The sequence below is a fragment of the Engraulis encrasicolus genome, chromosome 7, assembly GCF_034702125.1.
Source record: "Engraulis encrasicolus isolate BLACKSEA-1 chromosome 7, IST_EnEncr_1.0, whole genome shotgun sequence".
Taxonomy (NCBI): domain Eukaryota; kingdom Metazoa; phylum Chordata; class Actinopteri; order Clupeiformes; family Engraulidae; genus Engraulis; species Engraulis encrasicolus.
The window spans coordinates 52996994-53012312 of record NC_085863.1 but is presented as its reverse complement, the minus strand read 5'-3'; the positions used below and the strand labels follow the sequence as shown (position 1 = coordinate 53012312).

The 15319-nt window shown below is 46.8% G+C and overlaps 1 protein-coding gene across 1 annotated transcript in view; it reads left to right on the top strand.

Annotated features, from left to right (window-relative positions):
- rapgef6 (Rap guanine nucleotide exchange factor (GEF) 6) overlaps positions 1-14431 on the top strand; it is a 148688-nt gene extending 134257 nt beyond the window's left edge. Inside the window, exons 24-31 of the mRNA XM_063203935.1 lie at positions 1125-1148; positions 2809-3026; positions 4699-4872; positions 5474-5611; positions 7390-7618; positions 9300-9877; positions 11436-11789; positions 12768-14431. Of these exons, the coding sequence (XP_063060005.1) occupies positions 1125-1148; positions 2809-3026; positions 4699-4872; positions 5474-5611; positions 7390-7618; positions 9300-9877; positions 11436-11789; positions 12768-12790 (1738 nt within the window). The 3' untranslated portion in view covers positions 12791-14431. The remainder of the gene's footprint in view (positions 1-1124; positions 1149-2808; positions 3027-4698; positions 4873-5473; positions 5612-7389; positions 7619-9299; positions 9878-11435; positions 11790-12767) is intronic.
- Positions 14432-15319: the final 888 nt, after the last annotated feature.

The following is a 15319-nucleotide window of genomic DNA, read 5'->3' as shown; positions in this document are numbered from 1 at the left end:
TTTGTCTCTCTCTCTCTTTCTCTCTGGCTGTCTGTCTCTCTCTTTCTCTCTCTCTCTCTATCTCTATCTTTATTTCTCTCTATATATCTTTATCTCTCTCTCTCTCTCTCTCTCTCTCTCTCTCTCTCTCTCTCTCTCTCTCTCTCTCTCTCTCTCTCTCTCTCTCTCTCTCTCTCTCCTGGAGTAAGGAGGCACCTCGGTGGCCGTCCCATCCGGTGATGTAATGGCATCACTGTCTCAGTCTCACGGCACGCAGAGTTTGGATCTCAGCCCCGGACTTCACCTAGAATACTGGAGTAGCCACAGACAAACTCAGGGGAAAAGAAAATGTTGTTTTGCAACAACCACAGGATCTGTCCAGTGCACAGAAGACAAAGCTAAAGCCGCTTGCCTGTACAGGCCTCTCACAGTGTAGTGTAGCAAGTGAGAAAAATTCTAATTGCTGGAACTGTCCTTTCAACACACATTTTAACAATGAATAGAAGAAGGTGGTGATTTCATGTACTTTCTCAATGGGAAGAAGACACTGAGTTGCAACATAAAGGAAGTGTTACAAAGGGAATGTCCAGTCTAAATATGTACTGTAGTTACTGTGTTTGGGTTTCTTTTGAGCTGTATGTAGTAGATCACTATTATTTGGCAACATGGAATGGCAACATTTGTTCTAATTTTACATGGTCCCTAAAAAAACTGAAATTGAATGGAATCTTCAGCTTGTTCTTTACTACAATACTGGATGTTGACCTTTTGGAATGGGAAAAATGTACGCCTACATTTTTCTGCTTCCCCAAACATGTCCTGTGACCCGCGAGTAGTGAGTGTGCTATGCGTTCATTTGGATCTTAGGATTCAGTGGCAGTAGCTTTCTGCTGTTCTCTCTCACCAATGCAAAGGATCCCCTTCCTTTACATCTGTGTCTCCTTTCATATCCTGTCTGCTGTGTGTGTCCAAGTTCACACCTCTGACCAAGTTCATGGCTCAGATGTGTGCTAGTAAACTGTGTGTTCGGACGAACACCTCCTCCTCCTACTCCTTCACTGTCTCAGTGTGTATGTGTGTCTCTGTCCCTGTGTGTCTCTGTCTCTTGTGTCCGTGCCCTCACCTCTCGTGGGTCTTGTCTGCAGGAAGAAGAGGTGGAAGAGTCTGGGGTAAGTGTGTTGTGTGTGTTGGCACTGCGGCATGGTTTTGCAGTGCCCATGCCTGTGCCCGTGCCCGCTCCTGCATGATCAAGACCAAAAAAAAAAACCCATGCATCATCAGTGTCATCATCATCCTCCCACCCCACACACCCCACCCCACCCCACCCCACTAAAACTCCTGGACGCATCGCAACAGAGCATCTTGCATTCTCAGTCACAAAACCAACCAGCCCCCTCCCCAAACACCCCCTCCAGCGGGGGGCATCGCAAGCAAGCCTGACTCCTTTCATCCGTCTCGCTCCGCACCGTTCCTCCATCCTCTAACCCCGATTCCGTTTGTTCGTTTTCTCAGTCGTTTTATTCCTGTTATTTTTATTATTCACATGAATGTATTGCATTTGGAGTTATTTTAAGCATGGATTTCACCATTGAATGTGAATCCCCTTTTTCTTTTCTCTTTTTTTGCATGGTTGCATTAACCTGTTTTTTTTTTTTTTTTGGCTGCAGACAGCAGAAAGAAATTTGCATTTGATTACTAGCTGACTTCAAAGGGCACTAGTGGCCCCAGAATAGGCTGCGTGGCAGACAGGACACGACCTGCTGCTTTGATGTTCTGTGGAATAATTGTGCGTGTGCGTGTGCGTGTGCGTGTGCGTGTGCGTGTGCTCTTCTTTGGATGATCTGTGGACCTACACAAAATTACATTGAAAAAAAAAGACGAAGGAAAACGCATGAGCTTTTGTAATGACTTCATTTCCGGATGATCCTTTAACGTAGTGGCTAACAATCACATCTCTTCTCTCTTCTCTCCCTCTCTTTGTTCCCGTCCTCTGTTCTTTTTGTATCCCCTCTCTCTGTCACTCTCTTCCTCTCTCTCTCTCTCTCTCTCTTTCTCTTCCTGTCCTCTGTTCTGTTTGTATTCTCGCACTCACTCTCTATCTCTTTCTCTCTCTTTCTCCTTCTCTCTCTTCCTCTCTCTCTCTCTCTCTCTCTCTCTCTCTCTCTCTCTCTCTCTCTCTCTCTCTCTCTCTCTCTCTCTCTCTCACACACTCTTTCTTCCTCTCTCCCTCTTTCTGTTCCTGTCCTCTGTTCTCTTTGTATTCTCTGTCTCTCCCTGTCATCCTCTCTCTCCTCTCTGATCTCTATCTGCCATTGTGAACCTGCTTCTTCCTCTTCCTTTGTGTTGCTGGCTCTTGTCTGTCTGCCTCCATCTCCTCCTCCAACTTTCTTTCTCTCTCTCTCTCTCTCTCTCTCTCTCTCTCTCTCTCTCTCTCTCTCTCTCTCTCTCTCTCTCTCTCTCTCTCTCTCTCTCTCTCTCTCCCTCCCTGATTTCCTCTTGTATCCCTCATTTATCTATCTCTACTTTCTCTCTTTTTATTCCTGTTCTTTCTACTCTTCCTGTATTTCTTACTCTCCTGTCGTCACTCGTCTCTCTCTTTCCCCCTTGTTTTTCTTCCATTTTTCCCTGCCTTTTTCTCTTTCCCCTCCTCTCTCTCTCTTTCTCTTCTGCACTCTCTCTCCTCTGCTCTCTCTCTCCTTCCTCTTATCCTCTCTCCACCTCTTCCTCCCTCTCTCCCTCTTCTCCTCCCTCTCCTCCCTCTCTCTCTTCCCCTCCGTTCTCCCTCTTCTCCTGCCTCTCTCTCTCCCTCTCTTCCCCTCCTCTCTCCAGGTCCCTGAGCCAGGGCAGCACCAACTCCACGGTGTTGGACCTGCAGGCGGGCCACAAGAAGCGCGTGCGGCGCAGCTCTCTGCTGAACGCCAAGAAGCTGTACGAGGACGCCCAGATGGCCCGCAAGGTCAAGCAGTACCTGGCCAACCTGCACGTGGAAACGGACGAGGACAAGTTCCACATCATGTCCCTGCAGTGCGAGCCCGCATACAGCACATGTGAGTTGCTGTGTGTGTGCGCGCCTGTCTGTCTGTGTGTGTGTGTGTGTGTGTGTGTGTGTGTGTGTGTGTGTGTGTGTGTGTGTGTGTGTGTGTGTGTGTGTGTGTGTGTGTGTGTGTGTGTGTGTGTGTGTGTGTGTGTGTGTGTGTGTGTCTTTGTGTGTGTGTGTGTGTGTCTTTGTGTGTGTCTTTGTGTGTCTTTGTGTGTGTCTTTGTGTGTCTTTGTGTGTCTTTGTGTGTCGTTGTGTGTCTATCCGTCCGTCTCTTTGCGTACGTCAATCCGTCTTGTCTCCCTTCCTGTCCGTCCGTCCGTCTCCCTGCCTGCCTGTCTGTCTGTCCCTCTGTCTCAATGTCTGTCTGTCCCTCTGTCTGTCCCCCGGTCTGTCTGTCTGTCTGTCTGTTTGCCCATAACATCATAACATCATGCCATACCAAGTTTCACCATCTATACTTACAGCTAGTACACACTACAACTCAGCTTTACCTTACACACAGCCAAGCCTAATGCTAGTGCCTCCATTGACAAACTAATGAATAAATGGATGGATAGATGAATAAAATAAATGCTTGAATGAACAAACAAAAGGAATGAATGAGTGAATTCACCAGGCCATCAATTAATTGCTAAATGACAACATTCATAAATTAATCCTCATTGCTCACTGCTACTACCTGAGAACCCAGTTTATTCATATTCCATTGTCATGCTGTCGTCTGTCCATCTCTGTTGCTTATGCTAGAAGGATTGATGCACAGTCATCCACAAACATGCCACACGTACATATTTGTGCCCATAAGGACAAATATGACCCAACCCTGAAGTCGCCATTCTTCCCCAGTCTCCTAGTAACACAGCATGGGGTCGCTAGGCCTCCCTCAACAGTGATTACTATTCAGGGAGCGCAAACACGGTCACTGACTCCCTCTTGTGGTCCATGCTTGGAAAGACAGCCGCCACTGGGTTCTCTTCAGATGTGTAGGGTGTGGCTACGCTACTACAGTTTGCTGCCATCTAGTGAGTAGATGTGCAACGTGCAACTGAAATGAAGTGTCATTTTTTACCATGAAGAGGTCGGTCATGCAACGCATCCACAAGAACGATAGTGTAGGAAAGAATAAAGTATATTCTTTACGAGAAGTCCATTCCATTTCAAATCCATTGTATGTATATAAATTCCATGATTGGTTGTATCTGGCTATACAAAAACCCAATTTGGGACATTTTCAACCATTGCATTTGTGTGGTGTAAACCATGTTTGAGAACAGAGGAGTCAATCGTGGTTTTAGAAAATTAAACCCCCAGCCACGTTTTCCCTGTAGCACAGGGGACTTCACTGGTCTACCCTTATCGAGTGCTCACTGCTATCAGCCATCGGTCTGAGTGGATCAAATTTGTGGCACAGGGTTTTTACTTTCTGAACTTGTGATTCACACCTCTGTTTGTGAATTTGTAAATGTAAATTTGTGAATTTGTAAATGTAAATTATTGAATTAAAATCATAAAAAGCCATAGTTGTTTTTATAGCTTAACTTCCTCTGGATGTTCTATCCAGAGTAGTCACCCCCCCAGTAGTGTGGTTTGGGGGGATGCTCTCTTTAGCTGCTACAGTACAGTACAGTACCTGTCCTACTAAGCTGTTGCATCACGACGTGCCTCTTCATGTCCTGCAGTGTCTAAGAATCTGAGTGAGAGGAGGTCCACTAAGTCGGACATGTCTCCCGTGTCTCTGCGCTCAGCCTTGCCCTCTGGGAAGTCCCAGAACCGCGTCTCGCAGGTGCTGCAGGTGCCGCCCGTCAGCCTGTACCCGCTGCGCAAGAAGAGCCTGGCCAAGGACCTGGCACACTGTGAGTGCTTGGACATTTCTATTTCAACACAATGTTGCATTACGGTATACACTAGGGCTGTAATGATACACTGAACTCACGATTCGGTTTGTTTCAAGATTTTTTTATATACACCCCACGATTTCACATTTGCCAACATTATGAAATAAAATTGTGTTACATCTTATAGGTTTGATAAGTTACAAGAGGCTATTTATCATTTTTAAAAGTTGAAATATAATAATGATGATGATTTTAAGCTCGGAAGCACTATCACTTCATATCATGTGGTTGTTTTCTGGACTGATAAGCAACAATACTTTGAAAGGGTGTATTACGATACCGCCTTCTTTGTAACGCGATACAGTATCATTACTCTGTGTAACGTGATTTCTCGGTTCGATGCAACATCGTTACAGCCCTAGTATACTCACAAACTGTCAGTGTGATTGTCTCTCGGCCTGTTTGTCAGGCAACATGATTGGCAGCTGTAGCCTCTGAATGTATGATTTCTGTACTGATCTCTGATGTGTGTGTGTGTGTGCGTGCTTGCGTGCCTGCATGTTTTCATGTGTGTGTGCTTTGTGTGTCTATTCTGTGTGTCCGTGTCTGTCCCCACCAGGCTCTCCCCAGGTGCAGAAGAAGCCGTCCAATGCCAGTGAGGAGTCGTGGAGTGGGAAGAGGGCGGAAGACAGCATCTCCACGGCCTCCTCTCTACACTCCAGCCCCACCGTCTCACCACAGGGCTCCCCACGGAAAGGTGGGCGCGCCACTTACCCGTATTGTAGTTATACTATTGCAAATACTGTTTCCAAGAGCTAAGGGAAAACCCCACAACTAATACAATGCTTTTAATCCGGATCTGTCTTGTTAATGTATTTCTCCCAGACTGCTAGGTTGCATTGTATGGTGAGGATTTGAGAACTGGATTTAGAGCAATGCCGCATGTCTTCCCAAAGCTTTCTAATTCTGATTTCTTTTGTCTAGTCTACATTATGTGGATCTCCCTCTCTTCCCCAACAGTAGATGGCAGCAGTGAGTTTACATTTCAGAACTCCTGTCATGGACACTGGCTGACACTCTCTCCCCTCTCTCCCGTCTGTTGCAGTGTCCAAGGCGGCTGGTGGTGGCGGAGGCAGCTTCAGCAGCAGCAGCAGCGGTGTTGCCGGCAGCAGCAGTGGTGGCGCCCCCTCTGGCGGCCCCGGCCGCAGCTACGGCATAGGTGGGGCTTTCCTGCACAAGCAGATCCTGCTCATGACCCGGCAGTGCAGCACAGACGGCAGTACAGCAGGAGCCGCAGGAGCAGGAGGAGAGCAGGACAGGCAGGCAGAGCAGCAGGAGCAGGAGCAGGCAGAGCCAGGCACCAGAACACCCCTGAGAGGAGGAGGTGGAAAACCAGGAGGAGAAGGAGGAGGAGAGACAGGAAAGATTCTAATACATGCAGAGAACCAGACAGGCATAGGGACATACCGGACCCCTGTGACCCCAACTCGGCCTCCCAGGCGGCCCGAGTCTCCACTGAGGAAGAGGCTGGCGTCGCCCTTTAGGATGCTGAGGGAGAGGAGCGCCTCCAGGGAGAGGCTGAGGGAGAGGGAGAGGGAGAGGGCCAGCGCCGGGGTTGGAGTCGGCCCTGCTGGTCCTACTGTGGTCAGGCGTGAGGACAGGGCTTCAGAGGAGCAGATGCCAGAGCAGGGCAGCAGCAGCGGCGGCGGTGGTGGTGGTGGTGGTGGTGCAGGACCCACGCTAAACTTTAGCTGGCTCTGCAGAGACAAACGCAAGAGGAGGAGGACACTCTGAGGAGAAGGGCAGGGGAGGGCTAGACAGGGTTGCCAAGACTTGCTTTTTCTGAGAGCAGGGACTCTATGGGGTCTTTCTGAAAGTCCTCTTGTTCACTATGTAGTAGAGCACTTATAGAATGTGTCCTAGAATGTTTCCGAGGCTGACTCTGTACTGTCATGTGCTATTAAATGAGCAAGTGAACTTTTCAGATTCACACTCTACAGTATTGTAAATTGGTTGTGATAAGCTTAGGCGTTGACAACTGACCAGACAGTGTATGTCTCAATGGTTATCAGGCTGTTTTAAAATGCACTAAATTACAAAGCTGTGATGAGTTCCATGTAGTTGTGAGCATGAAGATATTTAAGGACTGATGAGTAAGAAGTGTTTTTTTTGGAAATGTTCCTGACAGTCATCAGTGTTGGAATGTTAATGATTCCTGTAGTACTGTAGTACTTTTACTATCCATTTCAAACACGTTTTGTTGAAACCCTTTTTACACACAAATGTATTTTTCCAAATAAAATGTTTCAGTATTTAAAAGCAAATGTGATTGATCCAGTAAAAGTACCTCTATCAGAACCTCAGGTGCTTGCCTGTTTTTACAAAAGTACTCGTATTGAATACAAATCTGGAAAAGGGCTATTGAAGCTTTTTCGCTGTGTGCTTCCAGGGTCGTATGTACAGCAATCACTAACCGTGCGATGTGTTTGTCTGTCCCTCCTCTGCCTGCATGTATTGTGTGTCTTGGTTGGCCAGGTTACGCGTTGATGCCAGCGGGCAAGATGGACCTGTCGGACTCGAGCCACAGTGAGATCTCGTCGCGTTCCAGCATCGTGAGCAACTGCTCAGTGGACTCCATGCCCACGGCCGCCCCGGAGGAGCGCAACAACAGCCACAGCAGCAGCAGCAGCAGCACAGCCCCCAGGCCTGCCAGCCAACCGGAGCCCAGCACACACACACACGACTGCAGCCAGCCTAGCACAAGGTACACACACACAGCACTGCAGCCAGCCTAGCAAGGTACACACACACACACACGACTGCAGCCAGCCTAGCACAAGGTACACACACACAGCACTGCAGCCAGCCTAGCAAGGTACACGGATCACACTTAAACACACGTACACTTAAACACACACACACACACACACACACACACACACACACACACACACACACACACACACACACACACACACACACACACACACACACACACACAGGACTGCAGCCAGCCTAGCACAAGACAGACAGACAGATAGACACACACACACACACACACACACACACACACACACACACACACACACACACACACACACACACACACACACACACACACACACACAGGACTGCAGCCAGCCTAGCACAAGACACAGATACACACACACACACACACACGAACACACGAACACACACACACACACGAACACACACACACAGGACTCAACCAGAGTACAGCGCACACATTAGAATACAGTGCATTCAACTCAGCACACGGTAAAAACACACACCAGCCACCCCAGAACAAGGAAACACACAGTAGACATTTGTTCCAAGAGACATACTTTCTTAAACTTAGTGGACGGTTATGTCTACATGCCAATTATCTCACGACCTGGTTACACACTTGCACACACGCTTTATTGACATGCAAACGGTCTCTCTCCTGCTCAGTCACATACAGTACGTGCAACATAGTCAAACTGACACATTGATATATAAACTCAAACTCTCTCACTCACACACACACACAAACGAACGCACACACACACACAAGGTGATGCAGGCTGTTTCCAAACTCCTTTCTCCTTGTTGTCTTGTAAAAACTGGTGATGGCAGCTCTTTTGTACACAAACAAACACATAAAAGCCAGCTGCTTGATTGGAGACGCACACACGCACACACACACACACACACACACACACACACACACACACACACACACACACACACACACACACACACACACACACACACAGCACTGATGGATTAACAGCGGTGTTGTTTTTATGGCGACGCTTTTAAATTCAGTGGAGTAGGTGGCAGAGTTTATAGAAAGACTGTAATTACTTCTATCACTTCTGTGAGCTACTCTAATAAATCTAGCACACCGTGCTACCTCCTCCTCCTCCTTCTGGTTTTCTTGGCGAAAGCTGAGCTCATTTCTGATCGGTAGTCTCTCTCTTTCTTTTTTTTTATTATTCGCAACTCCATTAAAATGATTCAGTGAAAATAAAACTAATAAAACTTGGGGGAAGTTTCAGGAATAGAGGCCTGTCGCCCCAAGATGCTGCCATGGACTGAGTTATCTGCGTACGTGAGGCCCTTACTATGTAGCGCAGGCGCACTGCTGCAGTGAACACCTGATTTCACGAACAACTCTGTTTTTTGTCCTTAATCGAGAGATAATTTTAATTCAGCGTTCACAAAAACATTGTTCACAAATAAAACAGTTAGTTATTTAAACTTGCATTCAGTTATGTACATTTTGTGTTATCTAAACAACTATTTAAACTTCAGTTTTGCTGTAGTTTGTTCTGTAGTTGTGTAGTTACAGGTTGGACATGCCACTTAAAGATCCTGCATGAATGACTTCAAATTGTTTATTCCTGTTTTTCCACACACTCCTGTCTCCTCTCCTCTCTTCTCCTCTCCTCCCCCAGTTCGTCCGGCTCGCGGCCCTCGGTGGCGCGCGCGTCCACCTTCACCTCCTCCCTGAGCACGGACGAGCTGACGCCTGACCACGTGTCGGTGGAGGCGGCGGACAGCGGGCGCGGCAGCTGGACTTCTTGCTCCAGCAGCTCGCACGACAACTTCCAGAGCTGCCTGCCGGCCCAGCGCGCCATGGACCTGGGCCCCTACCGCCACTCGCAGCTGGGCGGCCCCATCGCCGAGGTAGAGGCCGGGCCCTCCTCCTGGACCGAACACTGCACTAGCACTAGCCTAGCGTCCGCTAGCAACAACAACGCCACCAGCACCAGCAGCTGCAGCAGCAACAGCAGCTCCTCCACGGCGACTAACCGGCACTCCAGGGACAGCTCGGAGCTCAACACGTCCACGCGGCAGAGCTGGGCTTCCTCTAGCTCGCTATCGGACACCTACGAGGGCAGCTACGGCACCATCAAGCGCCGGGCGGCCGAGCAGTCGTCACAGGGAGACCTCTCCTCTCCCGTCGATGGCCCCCAGGGCGCCGACACCACCTACAAGACCGTCACCTCAAGCACAGACAAAGGCCTGATAGGTGAGGGGGCGATGCTGTCACCTGCTTAGGGCCCGTTCTTTGGGCCCGTTGCTTGTGTTTGTGTTTGCACTGTATGTTTTGTCCGGTTTGCTGTGTTCACTGTGTTTCCCCTAGAGCACCGATGTATGTACATGTAGTGCTAATTTCACTCTAGAATGACTTTGCAGTGGTATGGAATGACATCAGCAGATGTTGGCTTTCAAGACACGCTTATTTTATGTCATCAATCGGTAAATGCAAAGAACGCACTTCTGTCTGTGTTCCACGCTCTCAAAGCAGGCACAAATTCAAGCAGGCACTTCAAATCACTTTCAAGTGCACTGTAAACATCTAGTGAAAAGTCAAGTAAAACCATGATAAAAAATGTACAAGAATAAGAGTAATTATTTAGGGATGTTCCGAATCCTGATTTTTAAGGTTCTGCCCAATAACGAATCCAGATTTGGCCGAATACCAAATCCCGAGTCCCGAATCCACTCTGATCACTGAAACCAAAACTGATCCCCGTGAACAAGGTCAAATATGAAACCGGTTCATCCCTAGTAATAATTCTGTTCTTACTGATGTTAATGTATATACACAAATATTAATCTAGTAATAATAGGCTATATATAATTTTAGAAAGGGCAACACATTAATATGATATGGTATATTAGAGGGATCCCTGACTAGTAACACGTTGGCTCGCTGCTTTGACTATGTAGGGATCCTTCTCTCCATAGGATAACACAGTTTTGATTTTCCTCTGAGTAGTCTGCAGTCCCGCAGCCCCAGTCTGCTATTTAGCTTGGCCATAGCTGAGCAGAGCAATGTGCTTTAGTGAGTCTAGCTGCTTCAGCTGCTTCTAGTTGCCAGATGTCTCTGTACTGTACGTGTGCTTCCTGAAAGCCTTAACATTTTCTTTGATACGTATATTATATGGGGAATCTAGGATGGGATGAGGGCGCTCAACTTAAGAGATGAAAGACGACTTTGGACATGAGTTAAGAAAAACCATCAAATTCAAGCAAAAAGAAATCCCAATTTTGTTCTTATTATTAATCACACCATATCCACCATGGAGGCATTTCGGCCTAAACCATGGTCAGTGCAAGTATTTTCCAGTGTGGAAGTCCCTGTATTGCTCAGATTATGTACTGGAGCCTTCAGTCATGTGTCAGGATATCACATTCCTGATAAGCGCCAAAGCATAAGTGCCACTGGCACTGCGAGAGGAATTGACTCGTAGGGTCCAAGGCCAAATCTGCTGCTGCCATTCATTTCGCATGCTTATAGATTTTCTTTTCGTAGAGAGTTAGTGACCCTGTGAACATTACATTGATTTTTGTTTTTTATTTATTATTTATTTTTTTATTTTTGTTTGTTGTTGACCATTCCCTCCCCCCACACCCTACCCTTTTCCCAATCCTACCATCTCTGTCACCTCCACCCCTCCACCCCACACTTCCCCTACCCCTCAACCCCACCTCTGAAATCCCTTTCCTCTCCTTTCCTCCACCCATCCTCTCATCACCTTCCACCACCTCCCCCTTCCCCTTCCCATATCCCCGGCTGGCAGTGTACTGTGTAACGTCGCCCACCAAGGACGACAGGTTCAGGCTCCCGCCGCCCACCCCGCCAGGCTACCAGGGGCTGGCACTGGGCGAGGAGGCACAGGAGGGAGGAGGAGGAGGAGGAGGAGGAGTGCCCGCCGTGCCCTTGCCACACCCTCACCACCACCACCACCACCCACTACCACCGTCACAACACCAAGCACCACCACAGACACAAGCGCGGCCGCCCCACTTAAAGCCGCCCGACTATAGCGTGGCCCTGCAGAGGTCTAAGCTGCTGCAGAGCCCGGCCAGGCTGGGCCCCCCGCCCCTCAGCCGGCCAGGCAGCACCGTGCCCCCGCTGGCTGATAGTGAGGATGGTATGTCTCCAGTCACGTTAGGGTATACACCAACAGTGTAGGTTAGCTGGATAGGTAGCCTGCCTCGGAGGTTTGTTGCTGCTACCCCCCCTGCTACTTCTGCAGTTGCTGCTGCTGCTGCTGCTGCTGCTGCTAATGATGATGATGATGTTGATAATGATGATGTTGATGATGCTGCTTGCTGCTGCCTGTGTCCTTGCTTTCTCTCTCTCGCTTGCTCGCTAGCTCTCTGTTTAAGCTGAAGGTCAAAATTCAAGGATTTGGAGATTATGCCGGCGATTTTACCTCTGGTTTTAGTTTAGAGTAGTTTGCAGTATAATGGTACGAGAAGGAAAATGGCAATTTGCTATGTGGGTCAAAGACGTCCAAAAAGGAACTGTCATTCAGTGTAACGGATACCTTCTGCTGACTGTAACTGTAAAAAACATGATTTTTTAAAATTGTTTCAAGTGAATGAATAACAGCCGAGGCTTTCATGAATTCACTGGAAAAAAATAAAATAAAAAGAGTCATGTTTCTTACAGTTACAGTCAGCAGAAGGTATCCGTTACACTGAATGACAATTCCTTTTTGGACGTCTTTGACCCATATGTGTTTTCTGTGATGATTTAATAACGAAATTAATCAGGCAGCCTTATTGGGTATTGATTTTACAAGACTTATCTGAATCAGTCACTGCCTGCTCTGCTACACCTTATGCATGCAATTGTTTTGTGTCCTTTTTGTTCATGAATGTCTTAAAGCAACACCAATGAGTTTTTATTGTTATCTTTCAATGTGACATCAAATCCCAAATACGAGAAGCTGTGTTACATTAACTTGCTGCTAGTAACTGACAAAATCATACAACATGATCACACTATGGATTCTTTTAAAAAAAAAAAAACTCCTTAGTGTTGTTACTTTACACCAGTAATTTGTTGTCATAGTTATGGGACTGTCTGGAACCTGCCTTGACTGTGTCCTCTCCTCCCACAGACGAACAGGTCTCTGCAGTGTAGCTGCCACCGGACGACAGACAAGAGAGCAAGTGGAGGAGGACACGGGGAGGGAGGAGAAGGAAGAGAAAAATGGAGAGAAGAGAGAGAAAAACGAAGGAAAGAGTGGTCTGATAAGCTAGAGTAGCACTGTGGGTGCACTGTGGGGCCTCCCTCTCTTCAGGCATCAGCACACACTCATCTCACCTGCACCTCTACCTGCTCACCTCAACAACCTCACCTGTCCACACAAACACCTCCACAGCGAAAACACACACACACAGACGTACACATATACTTGTTTTACACCACTCAGAGACATGGAAAGCTTATGTGAGTGTCTGTGTGTGACTCACACTCCCTTCAGGCTTGAACTGAACAGAGTGGACGGAGTGTGAGCCTGTGTGTGTTTGTGGAAGAGCGTGGCGTCCCATGCAGAGGATGGAGAGGACAGTCCCATGACGACGACAACAACTCCTCCCCTTTTTAACTCATCCGTCTTTATATTAGTACCTCTGTCGCACGTGACGACATGCCGCGTTCGCCTCCCGGACTGACTGACCGACTGGAGTGAGGTGAAATTCCGGCGCGTATATTCCGAAACGGAGACTCAAGAAGCACATAATGAGGATCGCCATGGTGACTCACAAGATGGCGGTCGAAGCAGTTCACAGTTTCCTCTGACTTCCTGTTTAGCTGTGTTGCTATGCTATGCTATGTTATGCTATAAGCTATGCTGTTTAGTATGCTTCCGTTCCAGCTCTTTTTATAATCATAAGCTCTACGACATCATTGAGCAGATCCTTAACTGTATCATAGTGTTGGCCAGGGGTAGGACATTGCCATAGATTGCCACAGATTTTTTTTTTCATATGATGATATCAATGACATTTTGGGCCATTATATGATCATATTGCAATTTTCTGATTCATTGAGTTGGGACTCAACATCTACTGCATATTTTGTATATAGCAGGATGCAAGATGTTGAATGACATCTTGGGATATTGTGGACATTAGAAGTGACATCATCAAATTATCAAATCTTCAAATGTTCATTCAGTTCTGAGGATATATCATGATATGAAACTGTGTCCATATTCTCCCACTGTCTTGTTTACATAGTACATAACAAAAAAAAAATGCAATGGTCTACTGCCACAGCCTCCTTGGCTCCATATTCGTTTTCTTAATTGGTTTTTAATCATAAGTCATGCAGACTTTAAAAATTGAACGTACCATTTTTCAAGGTGCGCTTTTTTAAATTTGTTAAAAATTAGAAAGAAGGTCCAAAATGAATATTTGGTCTCACGTTTAGCTTTGGAAGGATGCAGTTCATATTTGATGTATCCTACAAAAGGCTTAGACCATGACATTCTGCTACAGGTCTGGCTGTGTCTAAAGTGAGGAACAGAGCACTCTTAAAGGGCATGTGAAAGAGACGACCATGCCGCAACGTTGAGAGAGAGAGAGAGAGAGACAGAGAGAGACAGAGACCGACAGTTGGAGGAAAACCTCTGCCACTTCAGAGTGTGCTGGCTTTCATAGAGGAATGTATCAGTGGGTGGCAGGCAGGCACCCGGGGGTGGCATGACTACTTGTCCCTGGTGTTGAGGAAAGTCTTTCCCCATGGTGTCATCAGCTGTGCGTGTGTGTGTGTGCGTGTGTGTGTGTGTGTGTGTGTGTGCGTGTGTGTGCGTGTGCGTGTGCGTGTGCGTGTGCGTGTGCGTGTGCGTGTGCGTGTGTGTGTGTGTGTGTGTGTGTGTGTGTGTGTGTGTGTGTGTGTGTGTGTGTTTTCACCTCAAGAGTTAAACATGAGGTACTGGTAATATGGTGGTAACACTTTTAAGACTTCAATTGAAATCCTGTCATAAGCAGGCAAAGAACAAAGCATCTCCAACGAAAAAACTAGCAAAAGCTTTCTTTGAATGCAGTTTTTTTTAAAGTATCTATATATGGGCACTGTATAATCACGCTAGCGAGAGAGCTTTATGTTCGCAATGTATAGCCAACATGAGAAGTGTTTACATTTGAAACCATTTGTTTACAGTTTGTGGTAGACTCAGTGGTCGTCAGTTTTAGATGTTGACATGATGAAATCAAGCTTTTTTAAATCCTTTTTTTAAATTAACATTATTATTTTAACTTAGTATTACTGCAGGACATGTGGATGCAGGATAAAAAAAACCTCTCTGATGTACCTCATTCATTCACTTGCTCGCTCTCACCCATCTTTGCTCTTGTCTTCCGCTATTGGCTCCTGTGCTTGTATTCTGTATATATAGCCGCTGAACAAAAAAACAAGGAATGCTCGTCAAGGGAAAAAATATATTTATATTGGTAGGTGTGTATTTGGTTTACCATTCCTTGTTGGTATAATGCGAGTTTTCGAACGAAAGTACATTTTTTTGTATAGTATTTTAAAGAGACTGCTTTTAATGTTCATTGCTAATTGCAAGAAAAATATACTATTATTTCTATACCGTCAGCCTTGTGAAAGGACTTGGAAGTGCAGATTTGTATTATATTGAGGGATGTAACTGGATATCTCATC